Source organism: Mobula hypostoma, chromosome 7, assembly GCF_963921235.1.
Source record: "Mobula hypostoma chromosome 7, sMobHyp1.1, whole genome shotgun sequence".
NCBI classification, from domain to species: Eukaryota; Metazoa; Chordata; class Chondrichthyes; order Myliobatiformes; family Myliobatidae; genus Mobula; species Mobula hypostoma.
The window spans coordinates 24,781,821-24,809,303 of NC_086103.1; the positions used below are offsets into that span (position 1 = coordinate 24,781,821).

The following is a 27,483-nucleotide window of genomic DNA, read 5'->3' on the forward strand; positions in this document are numbered from 1 at the left end:
GTCTTGAGGGTTTTTAGCTCCAAGTTGTTGTGATTGTGTTGTGAGGTACTGGAGCCTTATAGGTCCCACACCACCAGGTTTAGAAACAGTTACTATCCTTGTTGCATTGTGTTGTTTTAATCCAAGGTCCTTTGAGATATCAGGATAGAGGCACAAAACCTGTGGTTCCACGATCATTTTATTAAGAATTAATAGAACAAGGGAAATTTGAATGAACAGTGATAGAGGTCTTCTAAGTGAAGGGAAAGCTAAGATTAAATGAGGCTGCTTTGTGTTTAGCCATTTTATACCCATAGAGATGAGGAAAATTCCATTCATATTTGTAGATTAGAGTCAACCAATGAGAAAGCAGTTATTCAATATTGCAGTACCAAGTTAACCAATGAGAAAACACATTCAATAATGCAGAACAAAGGGGCTTCTAGAGCTTTCCAGAATTATATTTTGTATAGCCATTGGAGACATATTAAACTGTTATATGGATATAAGAGCTACTTAAAATGCAAGCAGATAATTGTTAAACTGCAAAGAAAATAACAATTAAACAGTCTACTCTAAGAATTAAATAGTCAGATCCAACAAACCCCCTTTGACTATGACTATTCTAAATCACACATTTAGGATCATTACACCTGAAAATTCAGACGCAGAAAAACTTACGGTATATATGTTATGTACAATTTAATCAAAAAAAATGACGGGTTATGAAATATCAAAGGATACATATTCTTCAACGTAAATATAGGATTATGGTTTGGCAGATTTGTAGACATTCTTATACAAATTTGAACTATTAATGATTGCCTCTAAGCAAGTAAAAAAAGATATAGCTTATGATAAAACAGAAGTTTGTACATGTAGGCAAAATTGGCAAAAATATAGCAACAATTAATATTGGAATAAACTTCATAATGTTCAGTAGTTATCAACTTGAAGTCTTCTGGCTGATTAGTGATTTGCTCACTGTAGCCCAGCAATGGGGGTATTTTGGCCAAGAGACCAATAGGTTTCAATATGTGCATTTAATGTCAGAGAAATGTATACAATATACATCCTGAACTTATTTTTCTTCTCAGACATCCACGAAAACAGAGGAGTGCCCCAAAAAATGAATGACAATTAAAACATTAGAACCTCAAAGCCCTCCACCAACTTCCCCTTGCACGCACAAGCAGCAAGGCAATGACCCTCACCCACCCCCATCAGGAAAAAAGCATCAGCACCCTCCACCGAGCACTCAAGCGTGCAGCAAAGCATCAATAATAACACAGACTTGCAGTACCCCAAAAACTATATTTTCACCTGACAATAAGGGAAAACGAGGCGACCCCGTTTCACAGCGAGAGGAGAGGTATAACCAACAACTCGCTGATTTATGATGTTAAAAGTCTGGTGCGTCGCTTTTTCCGAGCTCTGTCCCTGGAGAGTCAGGGCCAAAAAGGTGCAGCCCCCGATAGCTGACCCTCCGCTCCCAATGTTACGTGTTCTCCTACGAGGCTTCACTTGGGAGCACCAGCCTAGAATCGACAGGTCTCCGGACCCACAAAATCCTGAACCCTGAAGGCGCACTTGTCTTCCAGGCCGCGTCCTTGGATATCAAAAAGTGGCCGATCGTGAGGCCCTGAGAGTGGGTCCCATTCCACAGAGAACCGCAGTCAGAGTGTAACTCCAGGTCAGGGTCTTCAAGAGAACCCCTCCCCCCCCAAAACTCTGAAAAGGGAAAAAATAGATATCAAAGATAGAAATAAAGCTGTTTCGGAAGAAGCAAACAAACGCGTCGCCATTTAGCGCCACCTTAACTGCTAGCATATTAACCACAGCGCTTGGTGACCTCCTTGAATACCACTTTAGCTTGCATGCAGTAAGTATCCACTTACTTTTACCTTCTACTTTCATTGCCAAGTTGGTAATTAACAGCACTTGATGCTACCAATGATTGCATATGTGTTTTCTTAATGAGGACCCACTCACCAGGAATCAGGGAGATTCCTCCTTTTGCTGGGTCTTCCTAAGCGGCAGAAACCTGTGAGAAGCTTGGGTTAGTTTCACACGATAGGTAAATAAACTGTTTGCCATAATGTGTATACCAGTCTCCCTGAGATTGAGGGCTTCTGGTAGTGACATAGGGCGCCCTGTTACCATCTGGAGTGGACATATGTTTTCTTGTTTGAGGCTGCTCTGATGCGACGTAAGACCATAGGGAAGAGCTGTAGGCTATGGTATGCCTTCCTCGTGATAGTTGGTCATTGATGGATGGTTCCATTCATTGTTTGCCTTGGCCTGATGCTTCTGGGTGATGTGGACAATCGAAAGGCCATTCAATGTTCATCAGTCGACAGAAGTCCTGACAAATACTCCCAGTGAAATATGTTCCTTGGTCAGTCAATGTGACATGGGAATTCCCATCTAGGAATATGGTCCTTAATCAGAGATTTTGCTGTGTGTGTGTCAGTAGCTTTCCTTGCCATAATCGCTTCCACCCATCTTGAATACCTTTCCACGACTACCAGTATAGAAACATAGAAAACCTACAGCACAATACAGACCCTTTGGCCCACAATGCTGTGCCGAACATCTACAGGTCGACCTTCACTAATCCAACTACCTGTAATCTGGTTCCTTCGATAATCCGGCACTGATTATGCTTAATGTGATCCTTCTGTAATTTGGCATTTTCACTAATCCAGCACTCCTCAGGTCCCAATGGTGCCATATTAGTGAAGGTCAACCTGTACTTACTTTAGAAATGACCTAGGGTTACCATAGCCCTCTATTTTTCTAAGCTCCATGTACCTATCCAGGAGTCTTTTAAAAGACCCTATCGTATTCGCCTCCACCACAGTCACTGGCAGCCCATTCCACGCATTCACCACTCTGCGTTTTAAAAAAAAACAATTTACCCCTGACATCTCCTCTGTACCTGCTTCGAAGCACCTTAAAACTGTGCACTCTCATGATAGCCATTTCAGCCCTGGGAAGAAGCCTCTGACTATCCACACAATCAATGCCTCTCATTATCTTATACACCACTTTTAGGTCACCTGTCATCCTTCGTCGCTCCAAGGAGAAAAGGCCAAGTTCACTCAACCTATTCTCATAAGGCATACTCCCCAATCCAGGTGACATCCTTGTAAATCTCCTCTGCACCCTTTCTATAGTTTCCGCATCCTTCCTGTTGTAAGGTGACCAGAACTGAGCATCCGTGTATCCTTGACACTTTGGGGGGAAAAAAAATGTAGTCCACTTGTAAATGTATTCATTTCCCCAGTATTAATTTTGGGGTGGCTTTTACATTTTAATATGGCAACTTTCTGACAACAGTTGTATGATATCCAGAAACTCTTGTACTAGTTGACCATTCTTGGTTGGAGTTCTTAGAGCTGTAAGAAATCCTCTGTCTCCATAAATTTCCAAAATTATGACAACTCCTGCCAACTTACGGGCTTTAATCAGAGTTTTTAGCTCTGTCTGTTACACAGAGGTGCCAGGAGCCATGCTTCCTCATGTCAGCATTCTAGTTTCAGAAATAACTGCCCATTCAGCCATTCAAATTCTCCCCAATCACAGGGGAGTCATCAGTATGTATGAACATAGAATTCTACAACTTCCGGTAATTCCCTCCCCCTCCCTTCCCCTATCCCTATGTCACTCTGCCCCCTCCCCCAGCTGCCTACCTCCTCCCTCTTGGTTCCGCCTCCATCTACTACCCATTGTGTTTTCCCCTATTCTTTCTTCACCTTTCCTGCCTATCACCTCCCTGCTTCCCCTCCCCCACCCCTTTATCTTTCCCCTGACTGTTTTTTCTCCTGGAACCTACCAGCCTTCTCCTTCCCACCTTCCCCCCACCTTCTTTATAGGGCCTCTGCCCCTTCCCTCTACAGTCCTGACGAAGGGTTCTGGCCCGAAATGTTGACCGATCTTTTCCACGGATGCTGCCCGACCTGCTGAGTTCCTCCAGCGTGTTGTGAGTGTTGCTTTGACCCCAGCATCTGCAGATTATTTTGTGTTTAGTCATCAGTATACAGTATGCAGAGTAACGACCGACAGGATGCTCTTGGTATCCATGGTCTTAAATTAAGACAGTTTTCATGTGTTTCTCGTTGAGATACAGGGTAAATGGTCTACCTCAGGGGTCCCCAACCTTTTTTGCACTGCGGACCGGCTGATCCGGGGGAGGGGGGGTAGGGTTGTCAACAGACAAGAGTAGCAGTCAAATACTTTGAGCTTACCCCGAAAAAGACTACAATAACCATGAAGCCTTGCGCGAGCACCAGTGCACATGCGTGACTAGCGAATGCGTGTTTGGGCCGATTTTTCTCAACAAATCGTTTTTGGCAATTCTGTTCGGGAGGGGGGTTAATCACGACCGGAATATAGGTGATAAGGTGCTAGTACACTCGATTTCATTTCTAGAAGGGTTTATCTAATGAATTTAACATTAAACACACAGCGCATATTTTCCTCGCATGAATATAGTGATAAGTCAAGGGAGGGCAGGGGAGCTTGAAGTAAGTGTGGAACAAACTTCCAGTAGAAGTGGTAGAGGCAGGTTCCATATTATCATTTAAAGAAAAATTGGATAGCTATATGGACAGGAAAGGAACAGAGGGTTATGGACTGAATGCAGGTCAGGGGGACTAGGTGAGAGTAGCGTTCGGCTCGGACTAGAAGGGCAGAGATGGCCAGTTTCTATGCTGTGAATGTTATATGGTTATATAAGTCACTTATAATTCAATAGCATCATTTTAAGTAACGTTTGGATATTAAGCACACAGCACATATTTTCCCCGTATGAACATATAAAATCATTGCAACGCACCAATATCGCTGAATCGGGGAGCTCTAGGCTTGTTTCCCTGCAACAAGACGGTCCTATCAATGGGTGATGGGAGACAGCGATACTTGAAGGGGTTTCTTTATGTCCACTCTATTCCGCAATTTAGTTCTCGTTGCATTCATTGCAGAGATACGTTGGAAATGGAAGCAACGTTTTCAGTGCTTTCGTGGCTATCTCAGGATAGTTAGCCTTGACTTTGATCCAGAATGCCGGCAGAGATGTTATGTCAAACATACTTTTCAGCCCACCCTCATTTGCAAGCTCGAGGAGTTGATCTCCTTCCCACGCTGACATGGATGACGCATGGGTAATGACCTCGCATGCATAATGGCCTCGCATGCATTCAAGCTCAACAGTGGGCGTGACAGGGAATGAGGAAAGGTGCAGCTGACTCATATCGCCAAATCATATCGTTTCCTCGCGGCCTGGTAGCTCCTGCTTTGCGGCCCGGTACCGGTCCGCGGCCGGTGATTGGGGACCGCTGGTCTACCTGTCTTAGGATTCTTAATTCAGGTACGGTAAACAAAGTCGTATTGAGAGTTTGAAATACTTTCAGTTGCTCTTCATTAAGAGTCAGAGGGTTGTCTGAGCACTTACTATACTTCAGCAGATTGTTGAGTGGTTGTGCAATAGTTGATAGGTTGTCGCTCTGCCCCTCTACCAGACGACTTTAGGTTCAGACCAAGGGAATAATTGTCAAACACAGTTTACTTAAAATTACATACTGTTTATTAACAAGCTTGCGTCTCAGTTGATATTACAGAGCCCCACTCAATAGAGCCTGGAAACCTGGAATCAAGTGAGCCTTCAGCACTCTCTGGGGCTGCTTGTTAAACATTCATTATCACATACGTACTCTGATCATTGCCAGCCACCCTTGATTAGAGTTTATGCAAAGCAGCTGTCTCATGCAACAAGCACTCCTTTGTTCCTTGCATCCATCCCATGGTTAGCAGATCCCATGGTTATCTTGCAACATTATTCACATAGTGTGACTAATCAAGCTGCAAATGTCAGTCAGGTTTTAGCCCTTTTAGTTCTGTAGATAATTCCTCAGGTCTGTCACTAGCTTATCAATACTGATGAACAATAGTTTCATCCTCAGACCTGCGTCTCTTCACTCCCTTGGTCTCTATTGAAGCAAGCTGTGACAGCTGTCAATCTTACTGTTTCAAAAAAAGCTTGCCTGACAAATAGTTGGAAGTCATTGAAGAAGGATAGACAAAGGAGAATCATTTGATGTTGTGTACTTAGATTTTCAGAAGGCCTTTGATGAGGTACCACACATGAGGCTGCTTAACAAGTTCTGAGTCCATGATATTACGGGAACGATTCTAGCATGGATAAAGCAGTGATTGATTGGCAGGGGGCAAAGAGTGGGGAGAAAAAGAGAGTCTTTTCTGATTAGCTGCAGAGGACTAGTGGTGTTCCTTAGAGGCCTGCATTGGGACTGGTTCTTTGGAATTCTTTGCCACAGTCAGCTGTGGAGGCCAAGTCTTTATGTATATTTTAGGCTAAGGTTGATAGATTCTTAATTGGTCAAGGCATGAAGGGATACGGTGGGGAAGGCAGGAGATTGGGTCTGAGAGGATCAGCTGTGATGAAATGGTTGAGTAGACTCGGTGGACCAAATGGCCTAATTCTGCTCTGAATCTTAAGGTCCTCACTGATGTCAATAGGGGGCTGCTGTCCATGTCATGTCAATCCTGTAATTCCTCAGAATTCAGATGGTGTTGCTGCCTGGGAGGACTGTCAATTCTCCAGAGTTCAGATGGTGGCTCTGTCTGTTTGATGTAGGCTGAATCTCTGGGCAAAGCTTCAGAAGTAGGTGTTTGCCAGGGTGGAACACCAGCAGTAGCATCACTGGAAGCGTCACCAGCAGAACTTCTAGGAGGATTGCTCACTTGAAGTCATGGTGAGCTATTCCACATGTGTTTTAGTTTACTTCTGAGCTCTGCACAGTGCACTTCAATTGAATTACCGTCTTGTTCTTTTGCTCATTCAGTTAATGCAAGGAGTTGCTCCTTAGACTTCTTACTGTCGTTATCATGCTATTTTTGTAGTTTATCACAAGTTTTGCATTTCTTTTGATTAGTAAAAGACTTTACTTATCCCATTAACTCTTTCACTCACTCACAGATTCAATCAAACCAACCACGCTCTCTTATCTCCAAATCAGTAACACATTTTTCTTTAGATTGAGGACACGCAATCCTCTTTTATTGTCATTTAGTAATGCATGCATTAAGAAATGATACAATGTTCCTCCAGTGTGATATCACAGAAGCACAAGGCAGACCAAGACTGAAAAACTGACAAAAACACATAATTATAACATATAGTTACAACAGTGCAAGCAATACCGTAATTTGATAGAAGAACAGACCATGGGCACAGTAAAAAAAGAAGTCTCAAAGTCTCTCGAAAGTCCCAACATCTCACGTAGACGGTAGATTGTTATGCGAGCAAACTAGATTGTAACCAAATAGGTTACAACCAAATAGATTGCAACTGTTTTATCTTTAAAATAACAATGTACTGTCCTCAATCCTAATTTCTATCTGATATTTGAAGCTGGGACCCTTTTTCTCTTTGACAACGAAGAAATCCCTTTTGTTGTACACTAAAAATTCTACTTTTGTCTTTGATTGTTCCAAGTCCTAAACTTTGATATCCTGCCAACTTGGCCACTTGTTGGATTCTAATGTTTTAATCTAAGATTCTTTCAGAAGTCAGGAAAGGGGCACAAAATTTGCCGTTTCACAATCATTTTAAAAGTTGATAGAATAAAGGAATGTTGAGGTCTACTAAGTGCAGGGAAAGCTGAGATTAAGATGGCACTGCTTTGTGTTTAGATATTTTATACCCATAGAGATGAGGAAACTTCCATTCAAATTTGTAGATAAGAGTTAATCAATGAGAAAACACTTCTTCAAATCTGCAGGACAAACAAGCTTCAAGAGTTTTCCACTATAGCCACTAGAGGCATGTTAAACTGTAATATGCACATAAGAACTACTTAATGTACAAGCAGATGATTAATTATTAAACTGCAAGAAAATAATTAAACAGTCTAATCTAGGAATTAAGCAGTCAGATTCAACACCCTTCAACCACCTGACTCCTGAACCAGAGTGGATAACCTCAACACTGAACTGATTCATAGAAACATAGAAACATAGAAAATAGGTGCAGGAGTAGGCCATTCGGCCCTTCGAGCCTGCACCGCCATTTATTATGATCATGGCTGATCATCCAACTCAGAACCCCGCCCCAGCCTTCCCTCCATACCCCCTGACCCCTGTAGCCACAAGGGCCATATCTAACTCCCTCTTAAACATAGCCAATGAACTGGCCTCAACAGTTTCCTGTGGCAGAGAATTCCACAGATTCACCACTCTCTGTGTGAAGAAGTTTTTCCTAATCTCGGGCCTAAAAGGCTTCCCCTCTATCCTCAAACTGTGACCCCTCGTTCTGGACTTCCCCAACATCGGGAACAATCTTCCTGCATCCAGCCTGTCCAATCCCTTTAGGATCTTATACGTTTCAATCAGATCCCCCCTCAATCTTCTAAATTCCAACGAGTACAAGCCCAGTTCATCCAGTCTTTCTTCATATGAAAGTCCTGCCATCCCAGGAATCAATCTGGTGAACCTTCTTTGTACTGCCTCTATGGCAAAGATGTCTTTCCTCAGATTAGGGGACCAAAACTGCACACAATACTCCAGGTGTGGTCTCACCAAGGCCTTGTACAACTGCAATAGTACCTCCCTGCTCCTGTACTCGAATCCTCTCGCTATAAATGCCAGCATACCATTTGCCTTTTTCACCGCCTGCTGTACCTGCATGCCCACTTTCAATGACTGGTGTATAATGACACCCAGGTCTCGTTGCACCTCCCCTTTTCCTAATCGGCCACCATTCAGATAATAATCTGTTTTCCTATTTTTGCCACCAAAGTGGATAACTTCACATTTATCCACATTAAATTGCATCTGCCATGAGTTTGCCCACTCACCCAACCTATCCAAGTCACCCTGCATCCTCTTAGCATCCTCCTCACTGCTAACACTGCCACCCAGCTTCGTGTCATCCGCAAACTTGGAGATGCTGCATTTAATTCCCTCATCCAATTCATTAATATATATTGTAAACAACTGGGGTCCCAGCACTGAGCCTTGCGGTACCCCACTAGTCACCCCCTGCCATTCTGAAAAGGTCCCGTTTATTCCCACTCTTTGCTTCCTGTCTGCTAACCAATTCTCCACCCACACCAATACCTTACCCCCAATACCGTGTGCTTTAAGTTTGCACACTAATCTCCTGTGTGGGACCTTGTCAAAAACCTTTTGAAAATCCAAATATACCACATCCACTGGTTCTCCCCTATCCACTCTACTAGTTACATCCTCAAAAAATTCTATGAGATTCGTCAGACATGATTTTCCTTTCACAAATCCATGCTGACTTTGTCCGATCATTTCACCGCTTTCCAAATGTGCTGTTATCACATCCTTGATAACTGACTCCAGCAGTTTCCCCACCACCGACGTTAGGCTAACCGGTCTATAATTCCCCGGTTTCTCTCTCCCTCCTTTTTTAAAAAGTGGGGTTACATTAGCCACCCTCCAATCCTCAGGAACTAGTCCAGAATCTAATGAGTTTTGAAAAATTATCACTAATGCATCCACTATTTCTTGGGCTACTTCCTTAAGCACTCTAGGATGCAGACCATCTGGCCCTGGGGATTTATCTGCCTTCAATCCCTTCAATTTACCTAACACCACTTCCCTACTAACATGTATTTCACTCAGTTCCTCCATCTCACTGGACCCTCTGTCCCTTACTATTTCTGGAAGATTATTTATGTCCTCCTTAGTGAAGACAGAACCAAAGTAATTATTCAATTGGTCTGCCATGTCCTTGCTCCCCATAATTAATTCACCTGTTTCTGTCTGCAGGGGACCTACATTTGTCTTTACCAGTCTTTTCCTTTTTACATATCTATAAAAGCTTTTACAGTCCGTTTTTATGTTCCCCGCCAGTTTTCTCTCATAATCTTTTTTCCCCTTCCTAATTAAGCCCTTTGTCCTCCTCTGCTGAACTCTGAATTTCTCCCAGTCCTCAGGTGAGCCACTTTCTCTGGCTAATTTGTATGCTACTTCTTTGGAATTGATACTATCCCTAATTTCTCTTGTCAGCCACGGGTGCACTACCTTCCTTGATTTATTCTTTTGCCAAACTGGGATGAACAATTGTTGTAGTTCATCCATGCAACCTTTAAATGCTTGCCATTGCATATCCACCGTCAATCCTTTAAGTGTCATTTGCCAGTCTATCTTAGCTAATTCACGTCTCATACCTTCAAAGGTACCCCTCTTTAAGTTCAGAACCTTTGTTTCTGAATTAACTATCTCACTCTCCATCTTAATGAAGAATTCCACCATATTATGGTCACTCTTACCCAAGGGGCCTCTCACGACAAGATCGCTAATTAACCCTTCCTCATTGCTCAAAACCCAGTCCAGAATAGCCTGCTCTCTAGTTGGTTCCTCAACATGTTGGTTCAAAAAACCATCCCGCATACATTCCAAGAAATCCTCTTCCTCAGCACCTTTACCAATTTGGTTCACCCAGTCTACATGTAAATTGAAGTCACCCATTATAACTGCTGTTCCCTTATTGCACACATTTCTAATTTCCTGTTTAATACCATCTCCGACCTCACTACTACTGTTAGGTGGCCTGTACACAACTCCCACCAGCGTCTTCTGCCCCTTAGTGTTACGCAGCTCTACCCATATCGATTCCACATCTTCCCAGCTTATGTCCTTCCTTTCTATTGCGTTAATCTCTTCTTTAACCAGCAACGCCACCCCACCTCCCCTTCCTTCATGTCTATCCCTCCTGAATATTGAATATCCCTGAACGTTGAGCTCCCATCCCTGGTCACCCTGGAGCCATGTCTCTGTGATCCCAACTATATCATAATCATTAATAACAATCTGCACTTTCAATTCATCCACCTTATTACGAATGCTCCTTGCAGTGACACATAAAGCCTTCAGGCGCTCTTTTACAACTCTCTTAGCCCTTTTTAATGCTTGCCCTGGATTTGTCGGCCTGCCACTTTTACTTTTCTCCTTTGTACTTTTTGCTTCTACGCTCACTTTACACCCCTCTGTCTCTCTGCACTGGTTCCCATCCCTCTGTTGTGAACTAACCTCCTCACGCCTAGCCTCTTTAATTTGATTCCCACCCCCCAACCACGGGCTATGGAGTGACTTTTAAGGACTGTACAGTTCATGTTCACAGTATTATTTATTGTATTTGCACAGTTTGTCATCTTTTGCACATTGGTTGGTTGTCAGTCTTTGTGTAGCTTTTTATTGATTCCATTGAATTTCTCTGTTCTGTGAATGCCTACAAGAAAATGAATCTTGGGTTAGTATATGTTGACATATTGGTACTTTGATTATGAATTTACTTTGAACACTTGCCTCTCTATTTCCTGGTGATAATTTGATTCATCACCTCTGGTGATCAGTCCAGTGACAACAGTGTTAATTGTCTGCAAACTTATCAGTTTAATAGATGGGTCGCTGGAGATGCAGTCATTGGTGTGTAGAGAAAATAAAGCAGGAGAGAACTCACCATGTGGCACACCAGTGCTGATTGAACAGGATGTGCCGATGTGCTTTCTTAGTCTCCTATACTGGCTCCTATCGCAGAGGGAAGAATCAATAAATATATAAAATAATGTTTATAAAAATAAACATGGTGCAAAGAGTAGTTACAGTGATGCTAGAAAGTTTCTGAATCCTGTCGAATTTTCTGTATTTTTGTATAAATATAACCTAAAATGTAATTAGATCTTCATGTAAGTCCTAAAACCAAATAAAGCAAACCCAATTAAATAAATAACACAAAAAATTATACTTGTTCATTTACTGAGGGAAAATGATCCAATACTACATGTATTTGTTGGAAAAAGTATGCGAACTTCTGGGTTAATGCCTTCTACAAAAACTATTTGGAGTCGGGTGTTGCATTCAATGAGATAAGATTGGAGGTGTGGGTTGTAGAGGTGTCCTGCCCTATTAAAAAAAACTACACACAGTCAGTTTACTACAGCGCCTGGTCTTTTCAAGAACGATGCTTATGTGCACCGTGCCTCGATCAAAACAACTTTCAGAGGACCTTAGTATATGAATTATAGCGGTGCGTGAACCTGGAAAAGCATTTCTAAAGACCTAAGTGTTCATCAGTCCACAGTAAGAGAAATTATCTACAAATGGAGGAAACTCCCAAGGAGTGGGCATCCTGCAAAGATCACACCAAGAGCACAAGGAGGTGAAAAAGAACCCAAGGGTAACAGCAAAAGAACCTGCAGAAATCTCTAAAACTTGCTAAAGTCTCTGTTCGTGTGTCCAGTATAAGAAAAACACTGAACAAGAATGGCGTTCATGGATTGGTGCTCTTCAAAAAAAAAAAATTGCTGAATGTCCTAAGTTTGCAAAAGACCACCTGGATGTTCCACAACACTTCTGGGACAATATTCTGTGGACGGATGAGACAAAAGTTGAACTTTTTGTCAAAAATGCACATTGCTATGTTTGGAGAATAAAGGGCACTGCACACCAACACCAAAGCCTCATTCCAACTGTGAAGCATTGGGGAAGGAGCATCATGGTCTGGGGCTGCTTACTGCCTCAGGGCCTGGACAGCTTGTGATCGTTGAGGGAACAATTAATTCAAAATTTTATCAGGACATTTTACGAGAGAATGACAGGGTAGCAATCCATCACCTGAAGCTTAATAGAAGTTGGATAATGCAACAAGACAATGATCTGAACGACAAGAGTAAATCAACAACAGAATGTTTTAAAAAGAAGAAAGTTTGTGTTTTGGAATGGATGAGTCAAAGTCCTGACCTTAATCCTATAGAAATGTTGTGGAAGGACCTGAAGCAAGCAGTTCATACAAGAAAACTCACCAACATCCTAGAGTTGAAGCAGTTTTGTAAGGAGGAATGGCCTAAAATTCCTCCAAACCAGTGTGCAGGACTGATCAACAGTTAACAGAAACGCGTGGTTGAAGTTATTTGCTGTACAAGGGGATCATACTTGTTACTGAGAGCAAAGGTTCACATACTTTTTCAAACAAATAGATGTAATAGTAGATCATTTTTCTCTAAGTAAATGAGCAATATAATGTTTTTCATATTGTTTATTTAATTAGGTTCTCTTTATTTAGTTTTAGGACTTGTGTGAAGATCTGATCACATTTTAGATCATATTTATGCAGAAATAGAGAAAATTATACAGGGTTCACAAGCTTTCTAGCACCACTGTAAGTTGCTGGGCAAGTATTGAGAAACCTGAACAATTCATTAGGAATTCAAAATCAAATTATTTATAAATTTGAGATTAAAAGTGTACTTTATATATTATTGTTTCTTTTAAAATAGAAGAAAGCAGGACTGGTCCATTGATGGCAATTAGGGGGTTAAATCGATGAATGAGTTTTACCCTTCATGTGCTTGTGGGCCTTGGGCAGGAGGTAGAAGCAAGCTGTGTGGATTTGCGGCGGTAAAAGGTAAAAAGCTGTGAAGAGAAGATTTCCTGAACAAATGGAGTGTATGATTGTATGGTACAATGGAGTGAGATTGTGGTGCAGAGGGGAGATTAGGAGGTGTCTGAGAGCTCATGTTTGGTCTCTGCGTGATGGAGCATGATTTACGAGACCACAACATGACCTTTATTGTCAGAGTTGTTTCGTAGTGAAGGAATTCTACAAGTCGACAGGATAGAGCATAAGACACTACATCACAGTAAAGGGCCCTTCAGTCCATGATGTTAAGCTGAGTTTTTTTTTAATCTTCTCTGAGATCAATCTAATGCTTCCCTCCCACATAGCCCATCATTATTCTATTACCCATTTGCCTATCCAAGAGTTTCTTAAATGTCTCTAATGTATCTACCTCCACCACTACCTTGGCGGGGTGTTCCACACAACCATCACTCACTGTGGGGGGGGGGGTGAATTACCTCTGACCTCCCCACACCCCCAACTTTACTTTCCTTCAATCATATTAAAATTACGTCATCTCATACTAGCCATTTCCAGCTTGGAAATAAATCTCTAGCTATCCACTTGATGTGTTCCACTTATCACATGCATGTCTATCAAGTCACCTTTCATCCTGCTCTCCAAAGAGAAAAGCTCTAGCTCACTCAACCTATCCTCATAAGGTATGCTCTCTGATGTAGACAGCATCCTGGTAAATCACCTGTACACCCTCTTAAAGCTTCCACATCCTTCCTATAATGAGGGGACCAGAGCTGAACACAATATTCCGAAGTGTAATCAGGGTTTTCTGGAGCAGCAGCATTCCCTCACGGCTCTGGAACTCGATCCCTGACTAATGACCAAAACACCATACGCCTTCTTAACCACCCAATCAACTTGTGCTGAAGCTGGGTGATCTATGGACATGGAGCTCAAGAACTCTTTGTTCCTCCAGACTGCTGAGAATTATACCAGAGGAATCCTATAGGGAGCCCAGCTCTGGATCTTGTCAGTGTCCTGTTGTAACCTATGACAATATTCTACACTACCAACTTTCCTGGCATCTGCAAAGTTACTAACTCACCCTTCCACTATCTCATCCAAGACATTTATATAAAAAAAAATCACAAAGAGCTGGGTACTCAGAACAGATCTCTGAGGAACTGCCAGACAGAAAATGGTCTGTCTACAACTATCTTCTGCCTTCTGGATGATGATGTGGTAAATTGGATCAACAAATTTGCTGATGATACAAAGATTGGAGGTGTAGTGGACAGTGAGGAAGATTTTCAGAGCCTGCAGAGGGACTTGGACCAGTTGGAAAAATGGGCTGAAAAATGGCAGATGGAGTTTAATACAGACAAGTGTGAGGTATTGCACTTTGGAAGGACAAACCAAGGTAGAACATACAGGGTAAATGGTAAGGCACTGAGGAGTGCAGTAGAACAGAAGGATCTGGGAACACAGATACAAAATTCCCTAAAAGTGGCGTCACAGGAAGATAGGGTCGTAAAGAGAGCTTTTGGTACATTGGCCTTTATTAATCAAAGTATTGAGTATAAGAGCTGGAATGTTATGATGAGGTTGTATAAGGCATTGGTGAGGCCTAATATGGAGTATTGTGTTCAGTTTTGGTCACCAAATTACAGGAAGGGTATTAATAGGTTGAAAGAGTGCAGAGAAGGTTTACAAGGATGTTGCCGGGACTTGAGAAACTCAGTTACAGAGAAAGGTTGAATAGGTTAGGACTTTATTCCCTGGAGCGTAGAAGAATGAGGGGAGATTTGATAGAGGTATATAAAATTATGATGGGTATAGATAGAGTGAATGCAAGCAGGCTTTTTCCACTGAGGCAAGGGGAGAAAAAAACCAGAGGACATGGGTTAAGGGTGAGGGGGGAGAAGTTTAAAGGGAACATTGGGGGGGCTTCTTCACACAGAGAGTGGTGGAAATATGGAATGAGCTGCCAGACGAGGTGGTAAATGCGGGTTCTTTTTTAACATTTAAGAATAAATTGGACAAATACATGGATGGGAGGTGTATGGAGGGATATGGTCCGTGTGCAGGTCAGTGGGACTAGGCAGAAAATAGTTCGGCACAGCCAAGAAGGGCCAAAAGGCCTGTTTCCGTGCTGTAGTTTTTCTATGGTTTCTGTGGTTTCTATGGGGAAGCAAATTTTGAATCCACAAAGCCAAGTTTCCCTGAATCCCATACCTCCTGACTTTTCTATTGAGCCTGGCATGGGTAACCTTGTCAAATGTCTTACTAAAATCCTTACACACTGCTCTGCCTTCACCAGTGTACTTAGTCACATCCTCAAGGAATTCAATTAGGCTCGTGAGGCATTACCTACCCTTCACAAGCCACATGGACTATTGCTAACTGGACTGTGCTTCTCTAAGTGTTTGTAAATCCTGTTTCTAAGAATCTTCTCAAATAATTTGTCTACCACTGAAGAAAGATTCAATGATCTATGATTCCCAAGGGTTTCCCTGCTCCCTTTGTTTTAGCAAAGGAATAACATTTTTTTTAGATTAGATTAGATTATGAGAACTCCCAGTCCTCTTTTATTGTCATTTAGAAATGCATACATACATTAAGAAATAATACAATAACATTTTCCACTCTCTAATAATCTGGTACTACTTATGTGGTTAGTGAGGATGAAACGATCATTGTCAAAAGCACAGCAGCAATCTCTTCCTTCGCTTCCTAGAGTAACCTAGAGTATATCCAGTCTGGTTCCAGGGACTTATCTACCCTAATGTTTTTCAAAGGTTTCAGCACGTGTCCAGGATGATATATTAATACAAGTAATGGAGTTAGCAGTAGTTAAGTTGAGAGAAGATAATGTGAAGGGAGGTCTACTTGATTTAGGAATTCTGAATGTGGGAGAAGGAGCTGCAGCCTGGGATAAGCATTCTTTCCCAAAAATATGGCAGCAGCAGAAGAAAAGTTAAGATGGGAATGTGGGGTTGATCCTTCGAGATAAGACTGGTGAAGGTTAGAGAAGATGATGAAAACATCAGGAAAGGCTTGTGATCTGCACCAGCTGTTCATATGACCATCCACTACCTGCTCCCATGGTTTCATTTGACCCTCATTAGGTGGGGGGGTGGGGTGCAGAATGGCTAAGCAGGTGCTACACCTTGCCCAAGGGTGAGCTGGAGGCTAGTGGAGGGAAGGTGCCTTACACCTCCTTTGGTAGAGATGTATCTCCACCCAGCCACCCTCAAATGTAGTTTCAGCAGGCTAATTAAGAGCTGCAGTACTGCCAGTAAGTGTATATGTTGTGATCTGAAAGCATAGAGTGGTACAGTGGTGCAGAAGATAGAGCCTCTGCCTCAGCACCAGAGCTCTATCCTGACTTTAGATGCTGGCCGCATGGGTTTCCCTCAGGTACTCCAGTTTCTTCCCATATCCCAAGGATGTGTGAGTTAATAGGTATTTGGCCTCTGCAAATCTTCATAGTGTGCTGGTGAGTAGAAGAATATGGGGGAATTTGATGGAGTACTGTGAGCAGTTCTCGTCTCCTTACTTGAGGAAGGATATACTGGCTTTGGAGGCAGTGCAGAGGAGGTTCACCAGGTTGATTCCAGAGATGAGGGGGTTAGATTATGAGGAGAGAATGAGTCACCTGGGACTGTACTCACTGGAATTCAGAAGGATGAGAGGAGATCTTATAGAAACATCAAATTATGAAAGGAATAGATAAGATAGAGGCAGGAAAGTTGTTTCCACTGGTAGGTGAGACTAGAACTAGTGTCATAGCCTCAGGATTTGGGGGAGTAGATTCAGGACGGAGATGAGGAGGAACTGCTTTTCCCAGAGAGTGGTGAATCTGTGGAATTCTCTGCCCAATGAAGCAGTGGAGGCTACTCAGTAAACATGTTTAAGACAAGGTTCGATAGATTTTTATATAGTAGGGGAATTAAGGGTTATGGGGAAATGGCAGGTAGGTGGAGATGAGTCCAAGGCTCGATCAGCCATGATCTTATTGAATGATGGAGCAGGCTCGATGGGCCAGATAGCCTACTCCTACTCCGATTTCTTATGTTCTTATGTAAGGGCCATCTTTCTTTGACTATGAAGAGTAGCTAGCGCATCAGAAAGTAGTGCAAAAAGTTCTTTTTTTTTCATCCCAGAGTGGTTCTCAACAAGAACCCTCTTTGAGATGATGCAGACAGTAAGGACTGCTCATCACATTGATGGATTTGGAGTTGCATATACACCCGATGTAGAAAGGTAAATAGATTTTCTTCCCTGAAGGATATTAGTGAATTAGGTGGATTCTGCTAGTTCCATGAGGACTATTAATTGGTACCAAATTGGTGTCCAAGTTTTTTGGAAGAACTGATGACCAAGTTGCTGTAAAAATAGCTATACAGGGAGCTCATTTAAAGGAATTGAGAACTTACTGTAATGGCGAATGATCTTGGAAGTACTAAGCACTACTGTCCTCCTTAGTAATTGAAAATAGTTTGTGACATATATCTATGTATAATTGTACTCAATTAAGTTCTTGTAAAGCATACATCAATTTCCTCTCTAATCACCGAACAAGTAGAAAAATCAATTACTGTTGCACAGAAGTATACAATTTTGAAGAATGATTTTCATTCACTTTAAGGAGCAAGACGTTCTTGTGAAAGATTTGAAAAATTGGAAAAGAAACAATTTTGCGAAGAGCAACACACAAAATGCTGGAAGAACTCAGCAGATCAGACAGCATCAGGCCTGGACTGGAAGGGAAGAGGGAGGAAGCCAGGATAATTAGTGGGGGGTGGGGGGAATTTTGAAAAGACCTGTATATTTGTGCGAATATGCAAAACTTTTAAGCTGTTCATTTCAGTTTTAAAATAGTTCTTAAAATATTCTTTTATTGTATGAAACATTAATAGTGATAAAACATACATTAAACTATTTTGTTTGAATTTTTTTGTGTGGTGTTATATATCACCTTAGGATGACTTGCTTAACTTTGTGTTGTTTTAAATCAGGAAATCAAGAGCGAGGCTGGAATGATCCTCCTCAGTTTTCATATGGTTTGCAGACTCGAGCACAAATTGGTCAAAAGAAACCATTTCTCACAAAGAGAGTAATAGCACCTCAGATGGATACAGCACCAAAAGGTGAGCATCAATTATTTGCTGCAAATTCTGCCAAAGATTTGGAACCTTTAGAAAAAATGTACTTTTATGTCAAATTGTGATAATTATGAATTATTTTTGTATAATCATGATTTCCCATTTGAGTCTGTGTTTCCCAGCTTCTACAACTATTTGGATTTTTATTCGGATTACAACAGCCGAAAATGTTCTGTTACTGGGTATCCTCAGTATAAAAAGGCTTTAATTTTTAAATAAATGTGTAACTATTATTTCTATTCACTTCACTGCTCCAATCAATAGTGATCAGGCAGCTCCTGCATATGCTAATTTTTAGCTTGACTTTTGGAGGCACAGAACAATAAAACAGAAAATTTCCTTAATGTCCCTTTGCCTCGTGAGAGCAATTAGAGAGAAATGTTTTCAAGTTTACATTTCCTCTGAGCCATAATTGGTAAATCACCACATGGAAGAGTGCATATCCTGCACACCAGGCAGCTCCTCTAAGTCAGAGATTAATGCAGTCCCTCCATAGATGTGGCAGAAATTACTTTTATAAGAGCACATGCTGTATTTCATTGGCTGCAATGATGTGATTATTTAATAAATTGAATATTAAATGTCAGGTTACTAAAAAGTATTGTGCATTTTTCCTGTAGTTTGTGGACCTACTGGAATTCCCCCTGGATTGACACCATCTGGCAGTTCCACACCCAGCCAGCAAAGACTTCCACCTCCACCCAAACTTCCTAGTTTGTCGAACACTTGCCAACCTCTTCAAAGCACAACGGTTATTTCTGAATGCAATGTAAAGGAGGTGGAAGATGTTTTAACTCCTTTAAATAAGGCGCTGGAGGCTTGTAGGACATCAGTTAAGGTAAGCAATTAATTCCTAAAGTAGGGATTACTTTGAAGGTATATTGGAACAGGAGAATGCTATTGAGCCCGTGGAGATCATAAATGATGTGACTGCACATAGTGTGGGGAAGTAATTTGTGCTGCTGCCACAGAATTCCAGAGACTTAGTTTTGATCCTGATCTCAGAAGCTGTCTTCATGGAACTGGCACTTTCTCCCTTTGTGGGTGTCTTCTTAGCTTTCAATGACAAGCTGGAAGGTTAATTGACTGTTGTTGATAACTCATAGTATTGGTCAGGGGAAGGGGAATCATAAGGGCAGTGTTTATATAGAAGGTGATTTTAGCTGTGTATGGAAATTAGGTATTTACAAATGGTATCTTGTTGGATTGTAGGAAACAAAGCACACCCTGATGGTCAATGTACTCACTTCTATTGTTCAGATTATAGTTTGAGGAAAGGGATTACAAACCAAGCATATTCTCAGAAAGAGAAATATAGTAGGTGGATGACAGACACAAGAAAATCTGAAGATTCTGGAAATCCAAAGCAACACACACAAAATGCTGGAGGAACTGTAGTCAATGGTTGCCTCTCTGACTTGGGGGCCTGTAACTAGTGGAGTGCCACAGGGAATGGTGTTGGGTCCATTGTAGGTTGTAATCAATATCAAGTATCTGGATGATAATGTGGTTAACTGGATCAGCAAATTTGCTGATGACACCAAGACTGGGGGGTTCTAGTGAACAGTGAGGAAGGCTATCATTGACTTGGAGCAGGATCTGGACAAGCTGGAAAAGTGGGCTGAAAAATGGCTGCCAGAATTTAATGCAGACAAGTATGAGGTGTTGCACTTTGGTGGGACCAACTATCGTAGGTCTTACACAGTGAACCATAGGCCACTGAAGAGTGCTGTAGTACAAAGAGATCTGGGAATATAGGTCCAAAATTCATTGAAAGTGGTGTCACAGGTAGATAGCATCATAAAGAAAGTTTTGGGCACGTTGACCTTCATAAAACAAAGTACAGGAGATGGAATGTTATGTTGTAGATGTATTTTCAGTATAGATAGGGTAATTGCAAGCAGACTTTTCCATTGAGGTTGGGTGGGACTACAAGTAGAAGTCATGGGGGAAAGCTTCTTCATTCAGACGGTCGCGAAAGTGTGGAACAAGCTGCCAGTGCAAGTTATGCATGCGAGTTGGATTTCAACATTTAAGAGAAGTTTGGATAGGTACATGGATGTTAGGGCTCTGGTCCCTGTGCAGGTTAATGGAGTAGGCAGTTCAGATATTTCAGCACAGGTAGATGAGCTGAAGGGCCTGTTTCTGTGCTGCCTTTTTCTATGACTCCATGGCAAGCCTGAATCAGTGATCGCTGCTCTTTAATATCAGGATTATAGGAGTGAGTAGAGTGTGACTGTCCGCAATTACATTGATGGACCTCATCAAAACTGTTCCCTTTAAAATAATGACATAAAACCAATATTTAAAATTTATTTTCTAAAGCAATATTTTGATAACAGCTGGTGTTATAATGAAGATTTTCAATGCTAGGATGGTGTTTAATAGATGGATAAAACATATAACAAATGGTTTTATTTTTAAATATTCTGTCTAGAAGCAAGTTTGTGATGATATTGGCCGACGACTAACAATACTACAAGACATGTGGCAAAATGGAAAGCTATCTGTATCAGTGCAAAAGAGGATGTATCTGCTTGCACAAGGTAATCATTTTATTGGGTCCTGAATTTTATCCAAGTTATTATACTTAATAACTGGAAATTTGAGGCTTTTGTACAATTTCATGCTCATCTTGTATAAGCATAAATGACCTGTAATTCAGGATATAAGGAACATTTATGGTGGCTAAATCATTTGGTATATTTTATAAACGCAACCAAGAGGAAATCTGCAAATGCTGGAAGACACTAAACTCCTGACCTGACAAAGGGTCTCGGCCCCAAATGTAGATTGTACCTCTTCCTATAGATGCTGCCTGGCCTGCTGTGTTCACCAACATTTTTTGTGTATGTTGCTGGTATATTTTATGTGGAGGTTGATAGTTTCTTGATTAGTAAGAGTGTCAAAGGTTATGGGGAGAAGACAGGAGAATGGGATTGAGAAGCTAATAATTCAGACATGATCGAATGGTGGAGCAGATTCAATGGGCGGAATGGTCTAATTCTGCTCCGATACAATATGGTCTAATGGTCTTGAGGCAATGTGGCTCTGTTTTTTGTTATCAGGGCAAGCTGGTGCTACTGTGAGTTTAGAAGATCATCCAGCACCTGAAGATATCTTGGTTCTCAAAAGCAAAGCTTTGTATTTATAATTATTGTTATAATTGCCACCAAATTCAGGGAAAATATTATTTGATAACCAACCAGGTGGAGCTCTATTGCTTGGTCAAAATTGGTCAGAATGTTTCTGACACTCAGAAGCATTCAGATTGTTAATTGTGAAAAAACATTATTTTAAAAATTAAGCACCCAAAAGGTAGGGGTGTGTGTGTGTGTGTGTGTGTGTGTGTCTATATGTATGTATGTGTGTGTGTGTATATATATTTTTTTCTCTTTCTTTAAAACATTTAAAGGATTTAAATACCTAAAAGTTAAACTTGTTCCTGTTAGCCATTCCTCTTGATTTAACTTAATTTAAAATATTTTTATGCCATGATAATAGAGCACAATTGCAGGAACCTGCTAAAACTTTATACTCCAATGTAGGCCTCCATGAAAAGTCCAATGTTGGAGCATTTTCTTGAAAAGTACCATGAATAAAAATATTAGAACTTTTATATTTACACAGAAAACCCAGATGCCATCAATTAAATGGGATATGTGCATGTTATTAGGTTAATTATTCATGTTTCTTTCCAGAGTCCGTTCCTTTTATAGGTCACACTTGTTAGCTGAACTATTTCCAAAGCACTTGATAGAATAATGATACTTTATTCTGAGCCATAAAATATAACCAGAGAATAATTCATTCAGTTCTAGCAAAAGTGTCTTTGACTTGAAACATTAACACTGTTTCTATTCCTACAGATATAGCCTGCCCTCCTGTGTACAGTTGTTCAGACATTGGTCCTAATGTGGGCAAATGGGATTGGTGTAGATGGGCTAAAAAGGTTGGCATGAACATAATGGGTTGAAGGTTTTTTGAAGTACTGTTCTGTGACTATTGAAAATTCACTTCAACTGAAATATTACCAAAATAAAAACAACATTGGAAACACAGCAAACCAGGGAGCTTTTGTAGAAGGGGAAACAGAATAAATGTAACACAATATGCTGGAAGAACTCAGCAGATCAGACAGCATCTATTGGAATGAATTAACAGTCGACGTTTTGGGCCGAGACCCTTCTTCAGGACTGCAAAGGAAGGGGGAAGATGCCAGAATAAGAAGGAGAGAAGGAGGGTAGCTAGAAGGTGATGGGTGAATGAAGGTAGGTAGGAACGATGAAGGCCGGAGAGGAAGGAATCTAATAGAAGAGAGTGAACCATAGGAGAAAGGGAATGAGGACGGAACCCGGGGGAGGTGAGAAGGGGTAAGAGGCCAGAGCAGGGAATAGAAGGAGGGAGAGGGGGGATTTTTTTTTTAGCAGAAGGAGAAATTGATATTCATGTCAGGTAGAGAGACTACCCAGACGGAATTTAAGGTGTTGCTCTTCCACCATGAGAGTGGCCTCATCGTGGCACAAGTGGAGGCCATGTACTAACATGTTGGAATGAGAATGGGAATTGGAATTAAAATGTTTGGATTAAAATTGGAACAGAATTATTGTTTTAGGTTGAAGATCCTTGTGTTTCTGTGTTCACTGTGTTTCTCTTTCCACAGATAATGTCTGACCTTTGTTTCTAACATTTTTTGTTTTAATTTCAGATTTCCAACAACTTCAGTTTTCAATTATTGTTGAAGTATTATTGAATTCTTTAATTGCAATATTAATATTATATAATTAGATAGAATTATGACTTGTATTGTCTACAGCTGTGCAAATAAAACATTCTGTGTAATAGGATAGCTTGCAAATTATTGTTACTTCAATTGTTATAGATGTCTGAATTCTCTCATTATCCATTTCATTATATGTCATGTCCTAATGGTATTTGTCTCTTTACAGAAATGGAGCATTGCAAGTGGGATTCTGCTGATGAAATTCACAGATCTTTGATGGTTGACCATGTAAATGAAGTAGGACAGTGGATGGTTGGTGTGAAGCGTCTCATTGCTGAAACCAAAAATCTGCCATCTGACATTATTTCCTGTGCTGACAAGGGTTGTGAATCAGGGAACTAAATTGTTGAATTTGTTTACAGTGATATGACTGACAACATTGGCGAAAAATGCAGTCAGGGAACAAAGTTCTAAGAACATGGCTACAAGAATAAAACGATGCTTGACTATGGTGTCTGCACTGAGCAAGCATGAAAATGTATTCGGGCTGCACAGTTTCCAATCTACAGTCATTGAAAAGAGCTGCTGTTTCAAACTCTTTTATGGGTGCTCTGTTTGGAAGGCAAATATCAGGGTTTCTTTTTCATCTGCCACAGAAAATATGGTCAGGTCTCATCGCCATAAGCACCTAGTGGACTTCAATTAAGGACTTGTACTTTACTTGGCACATTTTACCAACATCTATTTTAATGAAGTTGCAGTGTAATTTTATTGCATGTGATTCAAAAACTGCCCACCTGCTGTGATTTTTTTTGAAAATATTAAATATTCAAGGTGAAGTGTTGGACTGAAATACCTTTGTGTTTGCTCTACATGTGTAAAATCTGGTTTATCTAAAAAGAAAAGCACTATTGGTACGCACATTTATTCATAGCGTGATATCTATTATAAATGCAGGATTGTTGATGTGATGGGAACAGCTACATACTTGACCACACTTCAAGATGCTTTATAGGAAAATTATATCCTCTAACTGCAATCATTGACCTCTTTCTGTGTTCTATCTCTGCCTTGAAGAAAGCCTTCCCAGAGTCTTATTCTCTAATCTCAAATCTGCAGTTTAATAGAACCTGTCAGATTGTGTTGGCTGTCAACACAAATGAGACATTTCACTGTATATTTCGATGTACTTGTGATCAATAAATGAAATTGATTCAAGGAACATACAACAGTACAGCTTGAGAACAGGCCCTTCAGTACATGCTATCTTTATACTTTATACTTTGTTGTCGCCAAACAATTGATACTAGAATGTACAATCATCACAGTGATATTTGATTCTGTACTTTTCTTCAAGCATTTCCTGGCAATTTAATGAACAAGGTGACTTTTGCTGCATGCTTCAGAGAACTTCACAACTATTCTTGCAAACCATTTGTATCATCCTTGACTAACTGCAGGCAAATTGTTTACTTGTCAATAGTTTCCACCTTCAATCGTTGTCAAGGCAGATACCTATCATTAATTATCTGTTCTATTAAGTTTTACAATACAGAAATTTCTTTTCTATTTATTTCTCTTTTGGAAGGGGGTATATCGGGTCAGAAGTAGAATCCAGAACTCAAATAAAGTGTTTTTATGGATGAAGAGTTTTGTCTTTGTAATCATGTCTTCAATTGAATTGCAGAACAAAAAATCAAGATGGGGATTGGGGAGAGCTTAAGTATGAAAATTTTTGTGCCTTAGCTTACTGTGTACTTAAGAAAAAGATAAAGAGCAAGCTTATGGCGATTTCAGATATCGATGTGGGCAGGTGGGATAAGCTGAGATGGTCATTTTAGTCGTCATGGTATGGACGAATTCGACCAAAGGGCCTGTTTCCAGGATGTATCACCCTATGACTCCATGGTATAGTTTCCAATTTAATCACATTCATGGTGTTCTGGCGTGGGGGTTGGGTTGGGAGTTCAATATGACAAGGAACATAACTGTCGCGCAGCTATGGGCAAACATTTATAGTCGATTTTTGTCTGGAGTTCCACCAGTTGTCTGATTTTTGGTTTAATTATTACAAAAAGGGAAGCTCCACTGGAGCACAGCACTTATCTAGAAATGGGTCCAATAGTGATTATTTGAGTGCTCATCAATTTGAAACCAATTATATATAAAGTCATATTTAGGTTGCTCAAATATGTTTGAGTGAGGTAAAAATTTAAGCTGAGATTTAATTGAATTACATCAACTTTGGAAACTCAGTAGGGCAATCTTTTCAGTGTTAAAGTACTCGTTGCAGAATTTTCTGCAGAATGTATTTATAGATATACATGACAGATATGTTATCATATGCTCTGCTTAAAATTCCAAAAGTTTGATCCTTTTAATACACGTTTCTTGGATGACCAGTATCTATTTGTTGTTTCTGTTCATTAAGTATTTGAAATATTTTGAAATCTTAGATTCATCTTTAAATATATTTAAATGATTGACCTGAGTGTTGACTGTCACTACCATGTAACCATGATAGTATGACCATAACTTTTTAAACTGAAGTTCATTTTTATGTATGCTCATAACTTTCTGTGGCTGAGTAGCCCGGGTGAAGGTGCCCAGAAGAAATCAGCAACAGATATGTGGATAAATTCAAAATTGTTCTATATATACGGCTCGCAAATTCCATTTCATTTTGCAATTAGACTTTAAAACACCCTCTATTATTAAGCACTGATTCTTGAGAACTTGAATAAAACTCATTTTAATTTTGAAAAGAAAAAATGTGAAACGTTAAGAAATCTAAACTTACATGTTTATAGAACAAGGTCTCAGCAATCAAGCAATATTTCGGTGCAACCTCCTGATTTTGTAATTTTTTCATAAAATATGTTTTTCCTGTCATTACTTAGTTTTTGTCAACACAGTCAGACATAATAAAAAGCTAATTATTCCTATTTATTTAGTCTTGTATAGATATGGAGCTTTTAAATCATTCTGTCTACACCGTAGGTATGCATAGATGCTGTTAAATGTTGAATATTCGCTTTTGTTCATTTTTTTATACTATTTCACGTGTACTCCTTTAAAAACTCTTACATCATGCAACATTTATCATTAGCATTAAATATACAAAATAACAATTTTGGACATAAAATTTTTTTTTAATTTTAAAGAGACAATTACTTTAATAAATCAACAGTTTTGGAGGAACAGATTGTAAGCATATTAATTTAAAACAAAGGAAGTTCCATCTGACGGTGGTGGCAGTGGCCTAACTACAACAAACAATTCCAACCTTTTCACCACTCAAGTCAATGCTTCCTTGCTTAACAACTTTATTTAACAGTTTGGTACAACAAATAACAACTAGTCATGTACATTTTATCCTTCTGTAAATATTAACAACAACCGTAAACAGCAAAATAAAAGCTACAGTACAACTGCAACGTTTAAGCATAAACATCACAAAACACACCAGGAACTAAAAAAAAAATTCCATCCATTTCCGGGCTTGAAAGTCTTCGAAAACGTTCAGTCAGCTTTATCAGGAAGTAGACGATTAATATGTTCCTCCTCTATGAAGTCCACTACTTCAGCAGACAGGTGGTAGATCTCCTTCGTCGTGCTTGCATGACCCGCTGATGATGGCTCCATCAGTTTGACCAGAATATCTTCAACTGGTACGAAGCACATATCCTTCCCACCTGGTTTTGGATGGAAGTGCGTGTTGGGCCCATGAGGGTGAAAAAACTCCACCTGAACATCTTGATGATGAGCATCCACAGCAACAGCCTTTGCTAACCGCCAGTTTTGGTCATAAATGACTGCAAGCCAATCTCCACAATTAGTGACACCAGCGATCTGATCCAATGGACTACCTGGGCCCTTTCTCTAACGCTGTCTTGACTCTTGCTGTCTACATTTCCACGCCTTTCTCTTACTACTCTTTTCCCTTTCATTCAAATCACTTATAGTCTTTATCTTCCCATCCTCTACTCTTCTTCCTTCTTTGCTTTTCCTTTCTCAGGTATTCCTCCTTTAACTCTGGCTCACTATATATTTTCTCTCTCCGCTTTTTTCTGGTATTCCCTGTTTCTTCTCCTTCACTCCTCCACTGATAGCTGCTGCCTAGCCATAACTTCCTAAAATACATAAAAGGAAGGTCAGAATTTAATGGATTTACTATGAAATTATGCAAAATTACTATGAATTTA

At 40.4% G+C, this 27,483-nt stretch overlaps 1 protein-coding gene across 1 annotated transcript in view; it reads left to right on the forward strand.

Annotated features, from left to right (window-relative positions):
* The window catches only part of sra1 (steroid receptor RNA activator 1), a 31,633-nt gene extending 5,354 nt beyond the window's left edge, over window positions 1-26,279 (forward strand). The window contains exons 2-5 of the mRNA XM_063052660.1: window positions 18,409-18,540; window positions 19,176-19,393; window positions 20,993-21,101; window positions 23,505-26,279. Of these exons, the coding sequence (XP_062908730.1) occupies window positions 18,409-18,540; window positions 19,176-19,393; window positions 20,993-21,101; window positions 23,505-23,680 (635 nt within the window). The 3' untranslated portion in view covers window positions 23,681-26,279. The remainder of the gene's footprint in view (window positions 1-18,408; window positions 18,541-19,175; window positions 19,394-20,992; window positions 21,102-23,504) is intronic.
* Window positions 26,280-27,483: the final 1,204 nt, after the last annotated feature.